Source organism: Canis lupus, chromosome 26 (genome assembly GCF_011100685.1).
Source record: "Canis lupus familiaris isolate Mischka breed German Shepherd chromosome 26, alternate assembly UU_Cfam_GSD_1.0, whole genome shotgun sequence".
NCBI classification, from domain to species: domain Eukaryota; kingdom Metazoa; phylum Chordata; class Mammalia; order Carnivora; family Canidae; genus Canis; species Canis lupus.
Genome location: NC_049247.1, coordinates 30,242,762 through 30,257,209, shown reverse-complemented (window position 1 = coordinate 30,257,209; position 14,448 = coordinate 30,242,762). Strand labels below are relative to the sequence as shown.

Sequence of the window (14,448 nt, the reverse complement as noted above, 5' to 3'; positions counted from 1 at the left end):
GTGGTATGTATTTCTACCTGTGTCATGTACTGTTTCTTGGGTCTGTTCCTTTCTTTTTTTTTTTTTTTTTAAGATTTTTATTTATTTATTCATAAGATGCACAGAGAGAGAGGCAGAGACACAGGCAGAGGGAGAAGCAGGCTCTCTGCGGGGAGCCTTTGGCAGACACTCAACCAGGAGTCCCTCTTGGGTCTGTTTCTGGCAGCTTTTCTGTTGCACAGGCCAATCTGTGCTTCGCTGAACAACAAAAACATAAGCCTTGGGATGCCTGGGTGGCTCAGTGGTTGAGCATCTGCCTTCGGCTCAGGGTGTGATCCCGGAGTCCTGGGATCGAGTCCCATATCTGGCTCCTGCATGAAGCCTGCTTCTCCCTCTCTCTCTGTGTCTCTCATGGATAAATAAATAAAATCTTTAAAAAAGAATACAAAAACAAAAAACCGTAAGTCTTGAACTGGGTAAGGCAATTGCTCATAGCTTACTCCCCTTCAAAGTGTCATACCATATCAGGACTTTATTCTTCCAAACATTTCAAAACTGACTTGCCACATTTCCCAAAAACCCTCTGGAGATGCAATGACTCCATAGATCAATTTAAGAACACGCCACTTTACCATATTCAGTCTTCCTAGCAAAGAATATCCTGTCTCTATTTATTCAAATCTTCTTTAATATCTCTTTTTTAATTTTTTTTAATTTTTATTTATTTATGTCTTAATAAAGTTGTACATTTTTCTCCATTAAAAAATTTTATGCATCTTATGTTAGTCCCCATTTACATCAAAAATGGTCAGAAGAACAGATGTCATGCTAGGTATTTCAAAAATAGTGGAGTTTAATACAGGACATTAAGTACTTTCAGAACAATCGAAGAGGCTAGAGTGTGCACAAAAGTGAGCGAACTCTAGCCTTCCATTTCACTTCTGCAGTTGTAGTTGGAGTCAGAAAGCCGTCCACAGTATAGGAAACTGCAGAAAACCACTGCTAATCACAGTTGCTCTGCAGCCCCACGATGGCTGGTCAGAGGAGGCTGTGGAGGCCCCTGTACTCACTCACCTCAATCTAAGCCCAGGCACCCACACCACTGCCAGAGGAGGAAGGAGTCCACCTCCCTTCTACCTTCCAAACTTCATGGCAAGGATCTCCTGGGCTAAATGAAGCCAAAGCCCGCTGCCAGGGGGTTCTGAATGAGACAGCTCCAGCCTTCCAGCCCCTGAAATGCAGGCAATGTATTGAATGCCCTATCTAGTACGCCATCCATTTCCTATCTTCCAAAAACATGCTGAAATTACTGGTCTGCTGTTTCATCTTCTCCCATTTGCTATCTTTTATACTCTTTTACCATGGCTTTATATCTTTTATGCTCTTTTACTGTAATTTTAGCAGGCTTTCAGCAGGACAATGCCATAATCTTGTATGGTCGCTCCAAAAATCCTGAAGCCCATATTCAAAAACATGACAAAGCATGGCCAGGGCTATCCACAAGTTAGTTAAACTCTCCATATGCAGGAAGGCAATGGTAAAGGTAGTTATCAGCTAACTCCTGTCCACACTCCCCTCTCCACACACAAAGGCTTTTCTTCTTTTTTTGGAAGGGGGGAATGTTAACAAGGATTTGATATATTCATGATGCCTTTTAAAAATTAATTTAAAAAAATAAACAAGAAAATATGACATTTCAGCAACTATTGATTGATTCAGGGAAGTGAGAAACAATATTACATTATTCTTTGTATATTTTGATAACACATTTCTCAGAATCCCAACTTTAAGAACAATCAGAAATGAAAGTTTATCACCCACCTGCCTCCTGGTGTGGCACTACACCACGGGACAGAAACAGTACCAAACACAAGGGGAAGCCAGGAATGAGCCAAGAGGTCCGACAGCACCTCAGCCCTCCAACCCCACTCCTCAAATCCTCCCTGGCCTATCAGGGATCCATAAGCTTCCACACATGGCCATGATCATCATGCCCTCAGTGGCTAGGGCCTGGAGTACACTATCCACTCAGAACTCTGGGCTCCTGTTGGAAAGACTTTATTTCTCTGTCTGGGGAGAAAATATAGCAACTTCTGTAATCTCAAATCAACACTTGTGCTAGGCAGACTTGTGACCTTCTGTGCCAGACCATGTGAACCAAAAGAGAAATCAAATCTAGTCCATGCCTTTACCAGGTTCCTGTCTTTTTATCAAGTCCACAGGAGATGGAGAGATGAACTAGATGAACTAGAGTGCCTACCATTGTTTTCAGTATATATACAACAGGAGAGTTACATACAATCTTAAAAGCTAAGCCAAAAGGCACTTTGAGAGCAGCAAATAAGTTGTGCTTCCACTTTAAAGCAAGCCAAGAGTCTTTTGGTTTGTTCAGAATATTCTCTAGAAGGCTGGATATGAAGCCTCATCTCATTAAGTCTGACCCAGCAAAGCTCCCAGTCACAACCACTGGTCCTCAACAGCTGACAGAACATGGAGCATCGGCATCCCAAGCACTGGATAGTTTATGCTCTCTGGGCTGTGACCTAAGGAAGGAGCAGGTGGGCTCCCAGACGTAGCTCCCAGAACCTTCTGTCCAGCTACCACCATTCAAATTCATTTGGAAAGACAAGCATGTCAACCAGAGACATGCACAATCCAATGAATAGGCTCAAGGGAAAACTGGGATTTCCTCTAAAGGCTGTCTTTTCAGGCAAACTGTCTGACCAGACCACCTTTGTTCCTTATTTTGGAACCCCCTTCAAAAAACCATCCTAAGCTCAAATGTCACCTTGTATTTGATACCTGACCTGATCCCTACGGTTTGAGTTAGCTGGTTTTTCTTCAGTACCTGACCTACAGGAATTACAACATTCCTTTCATTTTCTGAATGTTAAAAAGGACTTCCATTCTAGGTCAGGCCATGCTTAGAAAGAGGACAGGTCTGTCTTCGGAGAACTCACAGTCTGGAAGAAGAGATCAAGCATGGGCACAGGTAATGGTGAGAATTACCGGTGGCTCTAGATGCTGTCAGAGAGAGGGAATAGGTGCTGGAAGAAGCCAATCTCCACCCAGAGGACCCAGAGATGCCATCTTGTTGTGGTATTATCTGAGCCAAGCCTTGAAGGACAGGCAGGATCTGTCCACATGGAAACAGAACAAAAGGATCTCAGGAAAAGAGAAAGGCATGAATGAAGCATGTGGCTAGAAAATTCTTCATGGGTGGGCACAGGAAACAGCCCAGATGAACCACTAAAGGGAAAATAGCAGTAAATCAGGTTGGCAAAGTAGAACCAAACCAGAATGTTAAGAAATTTAAATGTCAGGCTGAAGAGTTATATTAGATCGGAGGTTCTCAAGGTAGAATAAGACACATCTTCTTAGGGGCTTTATTGGTACTACCTGGGTCCCACACATATGCATGATGGGATGCATCATGGATGCAGGGATACCAGGGATGTAGTGAACACCATTACTCTTGGGGTGTGTTATACTCCCTGAGGGTGCTAGGGCAGAAACCAAGTAGAGAACCAACAATTTAGACTTTCTGTGGCATTGGCACATATCTTGAGGAGCCCATGTGTTGTCAGGAGAAAACTTCCAACTGAAAAAATACAAGGGACTGAGTGAACAGGATGTGTTTGGCAGAGCCAAAGCCAGTCTGAACAACCCACATCAGGATTGTAGCCAGGCCTCAAAAGGCACCCAAAGCCAGGCAAGGAGGAGGCAAGAGGGCACCATGCTTCACGGGCACTGCTCTTGGGCCAGCATGCCTCCCAAAATGTGGTGTCCCTGGCATCCCTCTTGCCTGACCTTGCCACCTGGTAAGTTCTGGGATCTGCCTGTGTTGGGATTTATTTTTAAAGAGATAGGAAGAGAAAGAGAGGAGGGAAGGGGTCAGCTCAACATAAGCTTCCAGTGAGTGGATAGAGCACAGGCTACAGCCGATGACACCCCACCACCACCTCCTGGAAGCACAATCAATGCAGCTGTGATGGGGAGGCAGGGCATCGGGTGGCCGCCTCCCTGACACACTCACCTGGACAGTCGGCTTCGTCGCTCTCATCCTCACAAGTCACCCAGCCGTCACACTGCCAGGGCAGGGGGATGCACTGGATGGTGCCGCTGCGACAGGCAAACTGCCCAGGGTTGCACCGCAGCTCTGTGGAACCAAAGGGCAAGAGGCCATTGAGAAGCGGCAGCAGCAGTGGAGACCTGGGACAGCCAGGCCTACCGTTGCCCGGTCCTGCCTCCGCGGCCACCTGGCCCAGGAGCTCAGCCCACCTCCTCAGGGGCCTGCACACAGGCCCCAAGGGAAAGCCAAGAGCTATGCCCACAGTTACACGAGTCCCCAGAGGCAATGCACCCCCAGACATGGATCTTTATGTGCCACACCTCAGACACACACCTGACACATTTCTGCTCTGAGAGGGACTCTGTGCTAGACTACAAAGGTCACAAGAGGGCACACCTCTTACCTCCGGAGGGATTCTGGGTCAACAAGACACACACACACACACACACACACCACACACTTCTGACCAAGAGCAAATCAGGAGGGCACAACAACAGTAGTGCTCAAACAGCATGAAGGAGAAACTGCCTGCACCCGAGGGGCTCCGGAATCCTTAAAGAAGGTGGGATGTAAACAGGGCTCCCAAGGCAGGTTTCAAAAGACTTACATAATGTAATAGGAAGAGAAAAATATTCCAGAAAAAGTAAGGCTTACAGAAATATCAGGGCAGGAAAACTTGCCAAATAGACTGTGTGTGAGCTGACAGGGAGTCACTGGAGGTAAGATCAGAAATAGGAAAAGGGTCAGACTATGGAGGCTTTGAGTGTAAAATAATTCTGACCTTTACTGGGAATGTTATAGGGAGCCAGAGGTTATTCAGTCAGTAAGTTACATGATGAGATCTATGTTTTAAGCAAGGTAGAACTGGCAATGGTTTCTGGAAGCAACTGTAATAGAAGGAAACAGACAAAAATATCAACTCAGTAAAGTGAGGACTTGAACTGAGGCAGGGGTTGGCAAACTACAGCCCTCAGGCCAACTCTTGCCCTTCCCACTTGGTTTTTGTTTTTAAAGATTTTATTTATTTATTCATGAGACACACACACACACAGAGGCAGAGACATAGGCAGAGGGAGAAGCAGGCTTCCTGTAGGTAGCCTGATGTGGAACTTGATCCCAGTACCCTGAGCTGGAGGCACACGCTCGACCACTCAGGCATCTCATTCTATTTGTTTTTTAAATAAAGTTTTATTGGAACACAGCCACAAATATGTATTGTCTGTGGCTGCTTCTGAGCCACAACAGCAGAGTTGAGACTGACGACTAAGAGAGATTAAATTACCTACACAGGCAAAAATATTTACTCTGGTCCTTCAAACCAGACTTGTGAAGTGAGGTGACAGCTGCTACATGGGCAAACATACTGCACACCATCCTGAAAACACAGGAAGATGAAACAAACAGAGCTCTCTTACTGTGGTGCTGCTCTCTCTGTGGTCTTCCTTGTCCCAGAATCATTCCACTGAAATCTAGGAAGAAAAAGAAACTATTCCCATCCCTGAGTCCTGTCCCATCATTGGCCTACGTAACCAGGGCCAATCATCACTCTAATTAACCAAGGAAGATGAACCCACCAAACCAGGTTGGACACGGAAGCTAGGCCTGAGCCCTCCCCTCACCACCACCCCTGGATGGTCATGCAGGGCATCAAGTACCATTGTGCATCTTCACGAGAGCGCCTCTTCAGAGTGCTCTGCAAGGAGGGACAACCCATATCCCCACCAAGGTCAGGCAGATGTCTGAGAGTCTTCCACTCTGAGGTGGGGAAGGGAAGAAGGGCCAGGGAAAGGAATTATGAACCCAGTGTTTGCTCTTCTCCACCTGCCACCACACACTGCAGTAAATCAATCAACCTAACCAGAAGGAAAGCCTTTGTTAAATGTAGAACACAGACAAAAGAGTCACAATGATGTATATTTTATAAAGGCTTCCAACCAAGATAGAGTCATAGGGGTATATTTAACTGCCTACCTGAAACAAGGAAGTAAAAAAAAGTATAAAATATAAGAAAACACCAATTCTCCAGAAACTGACATCAAGCAACAAAGGACAGAGACCCCTGAGTCAGGGCATGTGTGAGGTGAGCCTTACTGTATCAAGAACATTTCCAGAAAAAAAAAAAAAAAAAAAAAACATTTCCAGGCTACAAAGCAGGGAGATGTATTCCAGGGGGTGTAGAAAACTTAGAGGTGAGCGGATGCAGCTAAAAACTGGGGGGAAATCAAAGCAGGTAACACTCACAGGACAGCTCCAAAGAGTCCTGGAGAAGAGAGAGCTGCACAAAAGTAAGACTCCAGAGATCCAGAGAGGACCCCCGCAGGGAATGAAGGAAAGTACTGATCAGTGTGTGGTGTAAGTGGAAACCACCCGGGGCTAAGGAGAGAACCACCCAAAGGACAACAGGGAAATGATAATTGAAGTTCAGCAAGACCACAAACTGCCTGTTCTCAGGAGCCAGACTGGAAAAACTCATAACTTGTGGGGCACCGGGTCAAGTACTCAGAAGAGTCCTACCTCATTAGTGGAGAGAAAGAAACTCCAGACTAAATGCAGTCTAACAATAATTAAAAAGAAAGAGCCAAAGGGATCAAATTGTTTCCAAGTTACACCTAAAACAAAACTTGAGAATATTTATAGGAAGGCAAAAATACGCAGTAACCAAAAAAGGCAAAATTCACAAACTCTAGCATTCAATAAAAAAATTACCAGACATGCAGAGAAACAGGAAATCATGACCAAAATGAAAAAAAATTCAAACAAGACAGACTCAAAAAAGGTAAAAATGATAAAGCACACAAAGACATTAAAGTTAAAATTGTGTCACAAATGCTCAAGAAGCTAGAGGAAAAATCAAATGTGTACAGTAGATATGGAAGATTTTATGAAAGAAGCAAACCCACTGCCTAGAGATGAAAACTGCAAGGCACAGGATGACCAGATTCAGTTTCACAGAGGAAAAGATGAATGACTAGAAGACAATAATAGAAACTCTAAACTAAAACACACCAAAAGAAGGCTAGAAAAAAATGAACTGTGAGCTGTGTGATACACAGACTTAGGGCGGGGGCGGGGAGACAGACAAAATATTTGAAGAAACAGTGACAAAAAAAATTTCTCAATTTGATAAAAATCCACAGATTTAAGTCACTCAGTGAACTCCAAGCATAAGAAATAGAAAGAAAACTATTTCAAGGTACGTCATGATCAAATTGCTTAAAGCCAGAGATTAAGAGAAAAATCTTAAGAGTAGCCAGAAAAAAAAAAGAGGTATTCCCCAAAGGAAAACAAACATGACGTGATGGCAGATTTCTCATTAGAAACAATACAAGCTGGAATATTGTGGAGTAACATTTTTAAGTTCTGAAAACAAAACAAAACAAAACAAAAATACTCAACCCAGAATTATCTGAAGCAAAAACATGGATCCTATACTGTGGGCTCAAAACATGGAAGGAGAACTTTAACAAGAACAGCACAAATAAAAAATGTTAAATAAAATCTTAAAAAAAAAAAAAAGAACACAAATGCTGGGAAGGAAGAAGCAGAGGCACACCATTTTAAGGCTCTTATGCTGAAAGTAATGCAGTCTGTCATGCAAAGGGCAACTGTAGGATGTTCAAGATGAATACCAAAAAGCTAGCATGAGAGTTTTAACAAATAACCCAATGAAGACAACAAAACGGAATAAAAACAGTCAATCCAGAAGAAGACAGAAAGAAAAAAGAAAAAAGTTGAAACAAGCAGCACAAATAGAAAAAACACAAATGACAAAATGGCAGGATTTATTTATTTATTTATTTATTTATTATTATTTATTTATTTATTAAGATTTTATTTATTTATTCATGAGAATACACAGAGAGGAGAGAGAGAGAGGCAGAGACACAGGCAGAGGAAGATGCAGGCTCCGTGCAGGGAGCCTGACATGGGACTCGATCCCAGGTCTCCAGGATCACGCCGTGGGCTGTAGGTGGCGCTAAACCGCTGAGCCACCAGGGCTGCCCTAAAATGGCAGATTTTAATTAATTCTCCCTTATCAATAAACAGATTAGATGATCTAAAACACCCCAGTTAAAAGCAGAATTTGTCACATAGGTTAAAAAAAAATATCAGTTACATATTGTCTAAAAGAAACCCACTTTATATAAGGATACATGTAGGTGAAAATAAAAGAATGGAAAAAGACATACCATGCTAACATTGATCAAAAGAAAGCTGGAGTAGCCAAATTAATATTACACAAAGTAGACTTCAGAGCAAATATTACCAGGAATAAAGGTCATTTAACAATGACAAAAGATAACGTAATGCTAAATGTTTATGCGTCTATAGCAGACCTTTAAAATATCAAGGAAATAAAATAATAAAATAAAATAAAATAAAATAAAATAAATAAAATAAAATAAAATAAAATAAAATATCAAGGAAAAACTGCTATAACTAATAGACAAATTCACAACCAATTTCCATCCCCTCTCAACAGGTGATAGAAGAAGCAGACAGGAAATCAGCAAGGATACAGACAACCTGAACAACACCAATCAACATTTCTAGAACTCCCAGCCAACATCAGCAGAATACATATATTCTTTCCATAAACATATCTAACACTTACCATAATAGCATTATGAGACATAATACAAGTTGCCAATAAATTTATAATGATTCAAAACAGAGTATATTGTTTGGCCACAATGGAATTAAATTAAAAGTCAGTGACAGAAAGATCTGGAAAATACCCTGACTATATGGAAACAACTGACACACTTCCAAATAGCCTACGGGTCAAAGAAGAAATGAAAAAGGAAAATAGAAAGCATTTTAAATTGATGAAAATTTGTGGAATGCAACTAAAACAGTTCCCAGAGGCAAATGTACTGCATTGAACTCATGTATCAGAGAAAAAGAAAGGTCTCAAATCAGGAATCTCAGTTTCTTCCTTAAGAAACTAGAAAACCTGGGATCCCTGGGTGGCGCAGCGGTTTGGCGCCTGCATTTGGCCCAGGGCGTGATCCTGGAGATCCGGGATCGAATCCCACGTTGGGCTCCCGGTGCATGGAGCCTGCTTCTCCCTCTGCCTGCGTCTCTGCCTCTCTCTCTCTCACTGTGTGCCTATCATGAATAAATAAAAATTAAAAAAAAAAAAAAGAAAGAAAAGAAACTAGAAAACCAAAGCAAATGAAACCCAAAGCAAATGGCAGAAAAGAAATAATGAAGATCGGAGTGGAAATATAGAAAACAAGAATAGAGAAAATAATGAAAATAAAAGCTGTTTTTCTAGAAGATTAACAACATTAACAAACCTCTAGTCAAACTAGTCAGGAAAAAAATTAAGAACACAAAATATCACTATCAGAAGAGGGCGTCATCACTACAATTGTAGAGACATTAAAAAGGATAATAAGAAAAAATAAATAAAAAATAAATAAACTTTAAAAAAGGATAATAAGGAATGGGAAAATAATAAGGCAATAGTACGAACAACTTTATATCAGTAATTTTGACAACTTAGATAAAATAAATTCCTTGGGGCAGCCTGGGTGGCTCAGTGGTTTAAGCACCTGCCTTCCACCCAGGGCGTGATCCTGGAGTTCCAGGATCGAGTCCCACGTCAGACTCCCTGCATGGAGCCTGCTCCTCCCTCTGCCTGTGTTCTCTGCCTCTCTCTGAGTCTATCATGAATAAATAAATAAAATCTTAAAAAATAATAAAATAAATTCCTTGAAAGGCACAAACTACCAACACTCACTCAAAAAGACATCAATAACCTGAATAACCTTATAACTATATAAGAAACTGAATTTTTAGTTAAAACCTCCACACAAAGAAAACTCCAGACCCAGATAGCTTCACTGGAAAATTCTACCCATATTTAAGGAAGAATTAAGATCAATTCTATACAAAGCATTCCTGAAATTAAAATACTTAAAATTACCTTAACAACAGCATAAAAAAAAAAAGGAAATACTTACGGATAAATCTAATGACAGATGTACAAGTCTTAATACACTGAGAATTACAGAATATTGATAAGAGAAATTTTTTAAAGACCTAAATACATGAGGCTCATAGATCAAAAAGACCAAAGTTGTTAAGATACCAATTCTAGGGGCACTCAGGTGGCATTAGGGGCATTAGGTCGAACAGCCAACTCTTGGTTTCAGCTCAGGTCATGATCTCAGAGTCCTGGGATCGAGCCCTGCAGGGGGGCAGGGGGTGGAGGCTCCCTGCTCAGCAGGGGCATCTGCTTGACGATTCTGTCTCTCTCTCTCCCTCTGCTCCTCCCCTGCACAAACTCTCTCGCGCTATTTTTTTTTTTTTTAAGATTTATCTACTTATTTGGGAGAGAAACACAGATAACAAGAGAGCACAATCGAGGAGAGAGAGAAGCAGGCTTCCTGATGAGTAGGGAGCCCAACTCTGGGCTCGATCCCAGGACTCTGGGATCATGACTGAGCCAGAGGCAGACGCTTAACCTACTGAGCCACCCAGGCACATCTCTCTAACAAATAAATAAACCTTAGAAAAAAAAAAAAAAAGATAACAGTTCTACCCACATCCATCAATGCAATCCAAGTCACTATGCCACCAGGCCTTTTGTAGAAATTGACAAAGTGACTTTAAAATTCAAATGAAAATGTGCTTTGTTTTTTTTAAAGATCTTATTTATTTATTCATGAGAGGCACAGAGAGAGAGGCAGAGACACAGGGAGAGGGAGAAGCAGGCTCCACGCAGGGAGCCCAATGTGGGACTCAATCCTGGGACTCTAGTATCACACCTTGGGCTGAAGGCGGTGCTAAACCGCTGAGCCACCCAGGGTTCCCAAAAAAGTTTTTTTTTTTTTTTTTTTTTTAGTTTTTTTTTTTTTTTAAAGATTTTATTTATTTACTCATGAGAGACACAGAGAGGCGAGACATAGAGGGAGAAGCAGGTTCCCTGTGGGGAGCGTGATGTGGGACTCAATCCCAGGACCCTAGGACCACACCCTGAGCCAAAGGCAGGCGCTCAACCACTGGGCCACCCAGGCGTCCGAAAATGTGAAAGATTTAAAATACTCAAAACAACTTTGGAAAAGGAAAAACAAAGTTGGAAGATATATACTATTTGACTTTAAGACTTACTATAAAGGTACAGTAATTAAGACAGTATATGCCATAAGTATCAAAGACAGGAATCAAGATCAACACAACCAGGGCAGAGTCCAGAAATAGGCCCACATATGTGGGAAAATGATTTACAACCAAGGTACAAAGGCAATTCCCTGGAGAAAGAACAGTCCTTTTGACAAATGGTCCTGGGACTAGATATCCATCAAGAAATAAAGAAAGAAGAAAGAGGGCAGCCCCGGTGGCCCAGTGGTTTAGCGCCACCTTCAGCTCAGGGCGTGATCCTGGAGACCCGAGATCAAGTCCTGCGTCGGGCTCCCTGCATGGAGCCTGCTTCTCTCTCTGCCTGTGTCTCTGCCTCTCTCTGTGTGTCGTCTCTCATGAATAAATAAAATCTTGAAGAAGAAGAAGAAGAAAGAAAGAAAGAATTCTGATCCATTCTTCATACCAAAAACTAACCCAAAATAGATCAGAGACCTAAAACTATAAAACTTTTATAAGAAAACATAGGAGTGGGATCCCTGGGTGGCTTAGCGCCTGCCTTTGGCCTAGGGTATGATCCTGGAGTTCCAGGAGTCCTGGGATTGAGTCCTACCATCAGGCTCCCTGCATGGAGCCCGCTTCTCCCTGTGCCTGTGTCTCTGCCTCTCTCTCTCTGTATGTCTCTCATGAATAAATAAATAAAATCTTAAAAAAAAAAAAAAAAAGAAAGAAAAGAAAACATAGGAGAAAAATCTTTGTGACCTCAAGCTAGGCAAAGATTTCTTAGATACATATAGCCAAAGTACAATCTATAAAAGAGAAGTTGATAAACTTCATCAAAATTGAGAACTTTTCTTCTCCAAAGACACTGTTAAGAGAATGAAAAGACAGCTCACATACTACGAGAAAACATTTGTAAATCAAATATGTGATAAAGGGCCTGTGTCCAGAATATATAAAGAACCTTCCGAATTTCAATACCAAGAAAACAACCCACTCAATTTTAAAGTGGCAAACTATTTTAAAGGATATTTAACCGAAGAAGACACACAGATGGCACATAAGCACATAAAAGACACTCAACATTAGTCATTAAGGAAATGCAAATTAAAACCATAATGAGATACAATTACATACTTATTAGAATGGCTAAAATTAAAAAGAATGATGATATCAAGTGTTGGCAAGTATGAGAAGTAACTGGAACCCTGCTACATTGCTAGTGGGAATATCAAATTGTACTACTTTGGAAAACAATTTGACAGTTTGTAAAAGCTGAATATACACCCATATGACCCAGTCATTCCACTTCCAGGTATTTACCCAAGAGGAATGAAAGTTACATGTCCATAAAAAGAGTAATTTTATTTATAACAGCCAAAAGCTGGAAATCCAAATGCCCAAAATAAGTGAATGAATAAACAAATCACAGTACAGCCACACAGTGGACTACTTACTCAGCAATTAAATAGAATGAGCCATTGATACATGTAAAAACATGTTTAGAAAAAAATAAAAAAATATATAAAGCAGCCAGCTACAGAGTTTATGCCAAACCCTGCTGTCTTAAAGTGTAAGTATAGGGATAAATCTTTATCCTCCACTCCAAACCCAACACCCAGCACAAGGTAGGGTGCGGGGAGGACTCATTAATGTCAGATGAACAGAACTGCTCAAAGATCTTCCTCTATTCTTGAAGTCTGTAACAAAGTATCAATAGTTCTCTGACATCCCCCTGGGGAAGGTTCTCTCCCTTTCTGACTCACCTGTAGCATAGGGGCTCTTCTGACAGCAATCCAATGTGTAAGTCACTGGTTAATACATGTGAATCACTCATTCAAAAAATATTTACCAAGCTCCACTTTGTGCCAGGCAACTTTCCTGGGCCACAGTGGTAAACAAAGCAGGTAGACTTGGGACATGACAGAGCTTGCCTTGTGTGGTGGGGGACCGACACACAGTCGCTTGGTAAGTCAGCCAGCAATTCTGATGAGTCTCATTGCCATAACTCGAGCTGCAAATCAACATTCCTTTTCCCTTTCTTCCTCAATATCTTCTCAAGTCCCTTTGTAAAGCATCCAGCATAATTTCTGCCGCATCTAAAGTTGCTCAAAAATAGTCACCCTCTCTTCCCACCACTGGCTTTGCCAAGGTCCTGCCCCAAACCTTTTCTTATGATGCCTGTCTCCTGGCTATCAAATGGGAGACACAGGCAGGCCTTCCTAGTCAATGGATTGCTGACACTTTTCAAAATAATCCATGCCCTAACCATGTGCAAGGCCACAGAACCAAAATGAGAACTTCTCACTAAGCAGTTCTCAAATGTTTTTATTGCCAAATCCCTTTAAGCACTTAAAATTTCTGAAGACCCCAGAGAACTTTAGTTTATGTGGGTTATATCTATCAACATATACTGTATTAGAAATTAAAACAGAAATTTTATAAGTAGCAGGTTCCAAATGTACACTCCAAAGGTAAAAACACATATGATCCAGAAATTCCACTCCTAGCTATATGTTCAAAAGGAATGAAGACAGGGACTCAGGAAGACACCTATACACCGATGCTCACAGCAGCACTACTCACAATAGCCAAGAGGTAGAAACAACCCAAGCATTTACCAACAGATGAATGGATAAACATGTGGTATATCTATTCAATGGAATATTATCAGGTCCTAAAAAGGAATGAAATTCTGAAACATGCTTTAATGAGGATGGACCTTGAGGACTTTATGCTCAGTGAAACAAGCCAGACACAAAAGGACAAATAATGTATATGATTCCACGTATATGAGGTCCCCTAGAGGAGTCAAATTCAGACATAGAAAGGAGCATATAGGTTACTAGGGCCTAGGGGGAGGAAGAATGGAGAGCTGTTTGATGGGGACAGAGTTTAGGCCCGGAAGATGAAAAGAATTCTGGAGAGGGATGGTGTTGACAGTGGCACAGCAGTGTCAAAGTACTTAATGCCGGTGAAACATACACTTAAAAATGGTTAAAGTGGTAAATTTTATGTTATGTGCATTTTATCACAACTTTAAAAAAAAATCCTTTAAAAAAGAGAAAAACAGGGAGACAGGAGAAGAATCCCAAGCACACAACCCATTAGCCATCAATCACTTGTCAAGTGGCCTCTGGCAATGCCAGCGCACTCCGGTGAGAGAATGAAAGAGGCAAAGGACTCCTTGCTATTATTATGAAAATGATTTTGACCTCGCAGAGCCCCCTCAGACCTCAGCCACACCTGGAGAGCTACTACGGCTTTATTTAAAGTATGCAAAGTTTGGGAATTAGAGAATTCGAGCC

The 14,448-nt window shown here is 41.6% G+C and overlaps 1 protein-coding gene across 15 annotated transcripts in view; it reads right to left on the bottom strand.

Annotated features, from left to right (window-relative positions):
- Positions 1-14,448, bottom strand: part of DGCR2 (DiGeorge syndrome critical region gene 2) — a 98,408-nt gene that overhangs the window by 54,745 nt on the left and 29,215 nt on the right. For 4 of the 15 annotated variants that reach the window (XM_038575919.1, XM_038575920.1, XM_038575921.1 and 1 more), the window contains 2 exons: positions 4,016-4,138; positions 2,989-3,115 (listed from right to left, as the gene is read on the bottom strand). The exons of 2 other annotated variants lie outside the window; for them this stretch is intronic. In XM_038575919.1, the coding sequence (XP_038431847.1) occupies positions 2,989-3,115; positions 4,016-4,042 (154 nt within the window). In that variant the 5' untranslated portion in view covers positions 4,043-4,138. Of the gene's footprint in view, positions 1-2,988; positions 3,116-4,015; positions 4,139-4,832; positions 4,939-5,466; positions 5,527-5,706; positions 5,732-14,448 lie in introns of those variants that run through there. 9 more of the 15 variants (XM_038575916.1, XM_038575910.1, XM_038575912.1 and 6 more) reach the window with 5 other exon arrangements.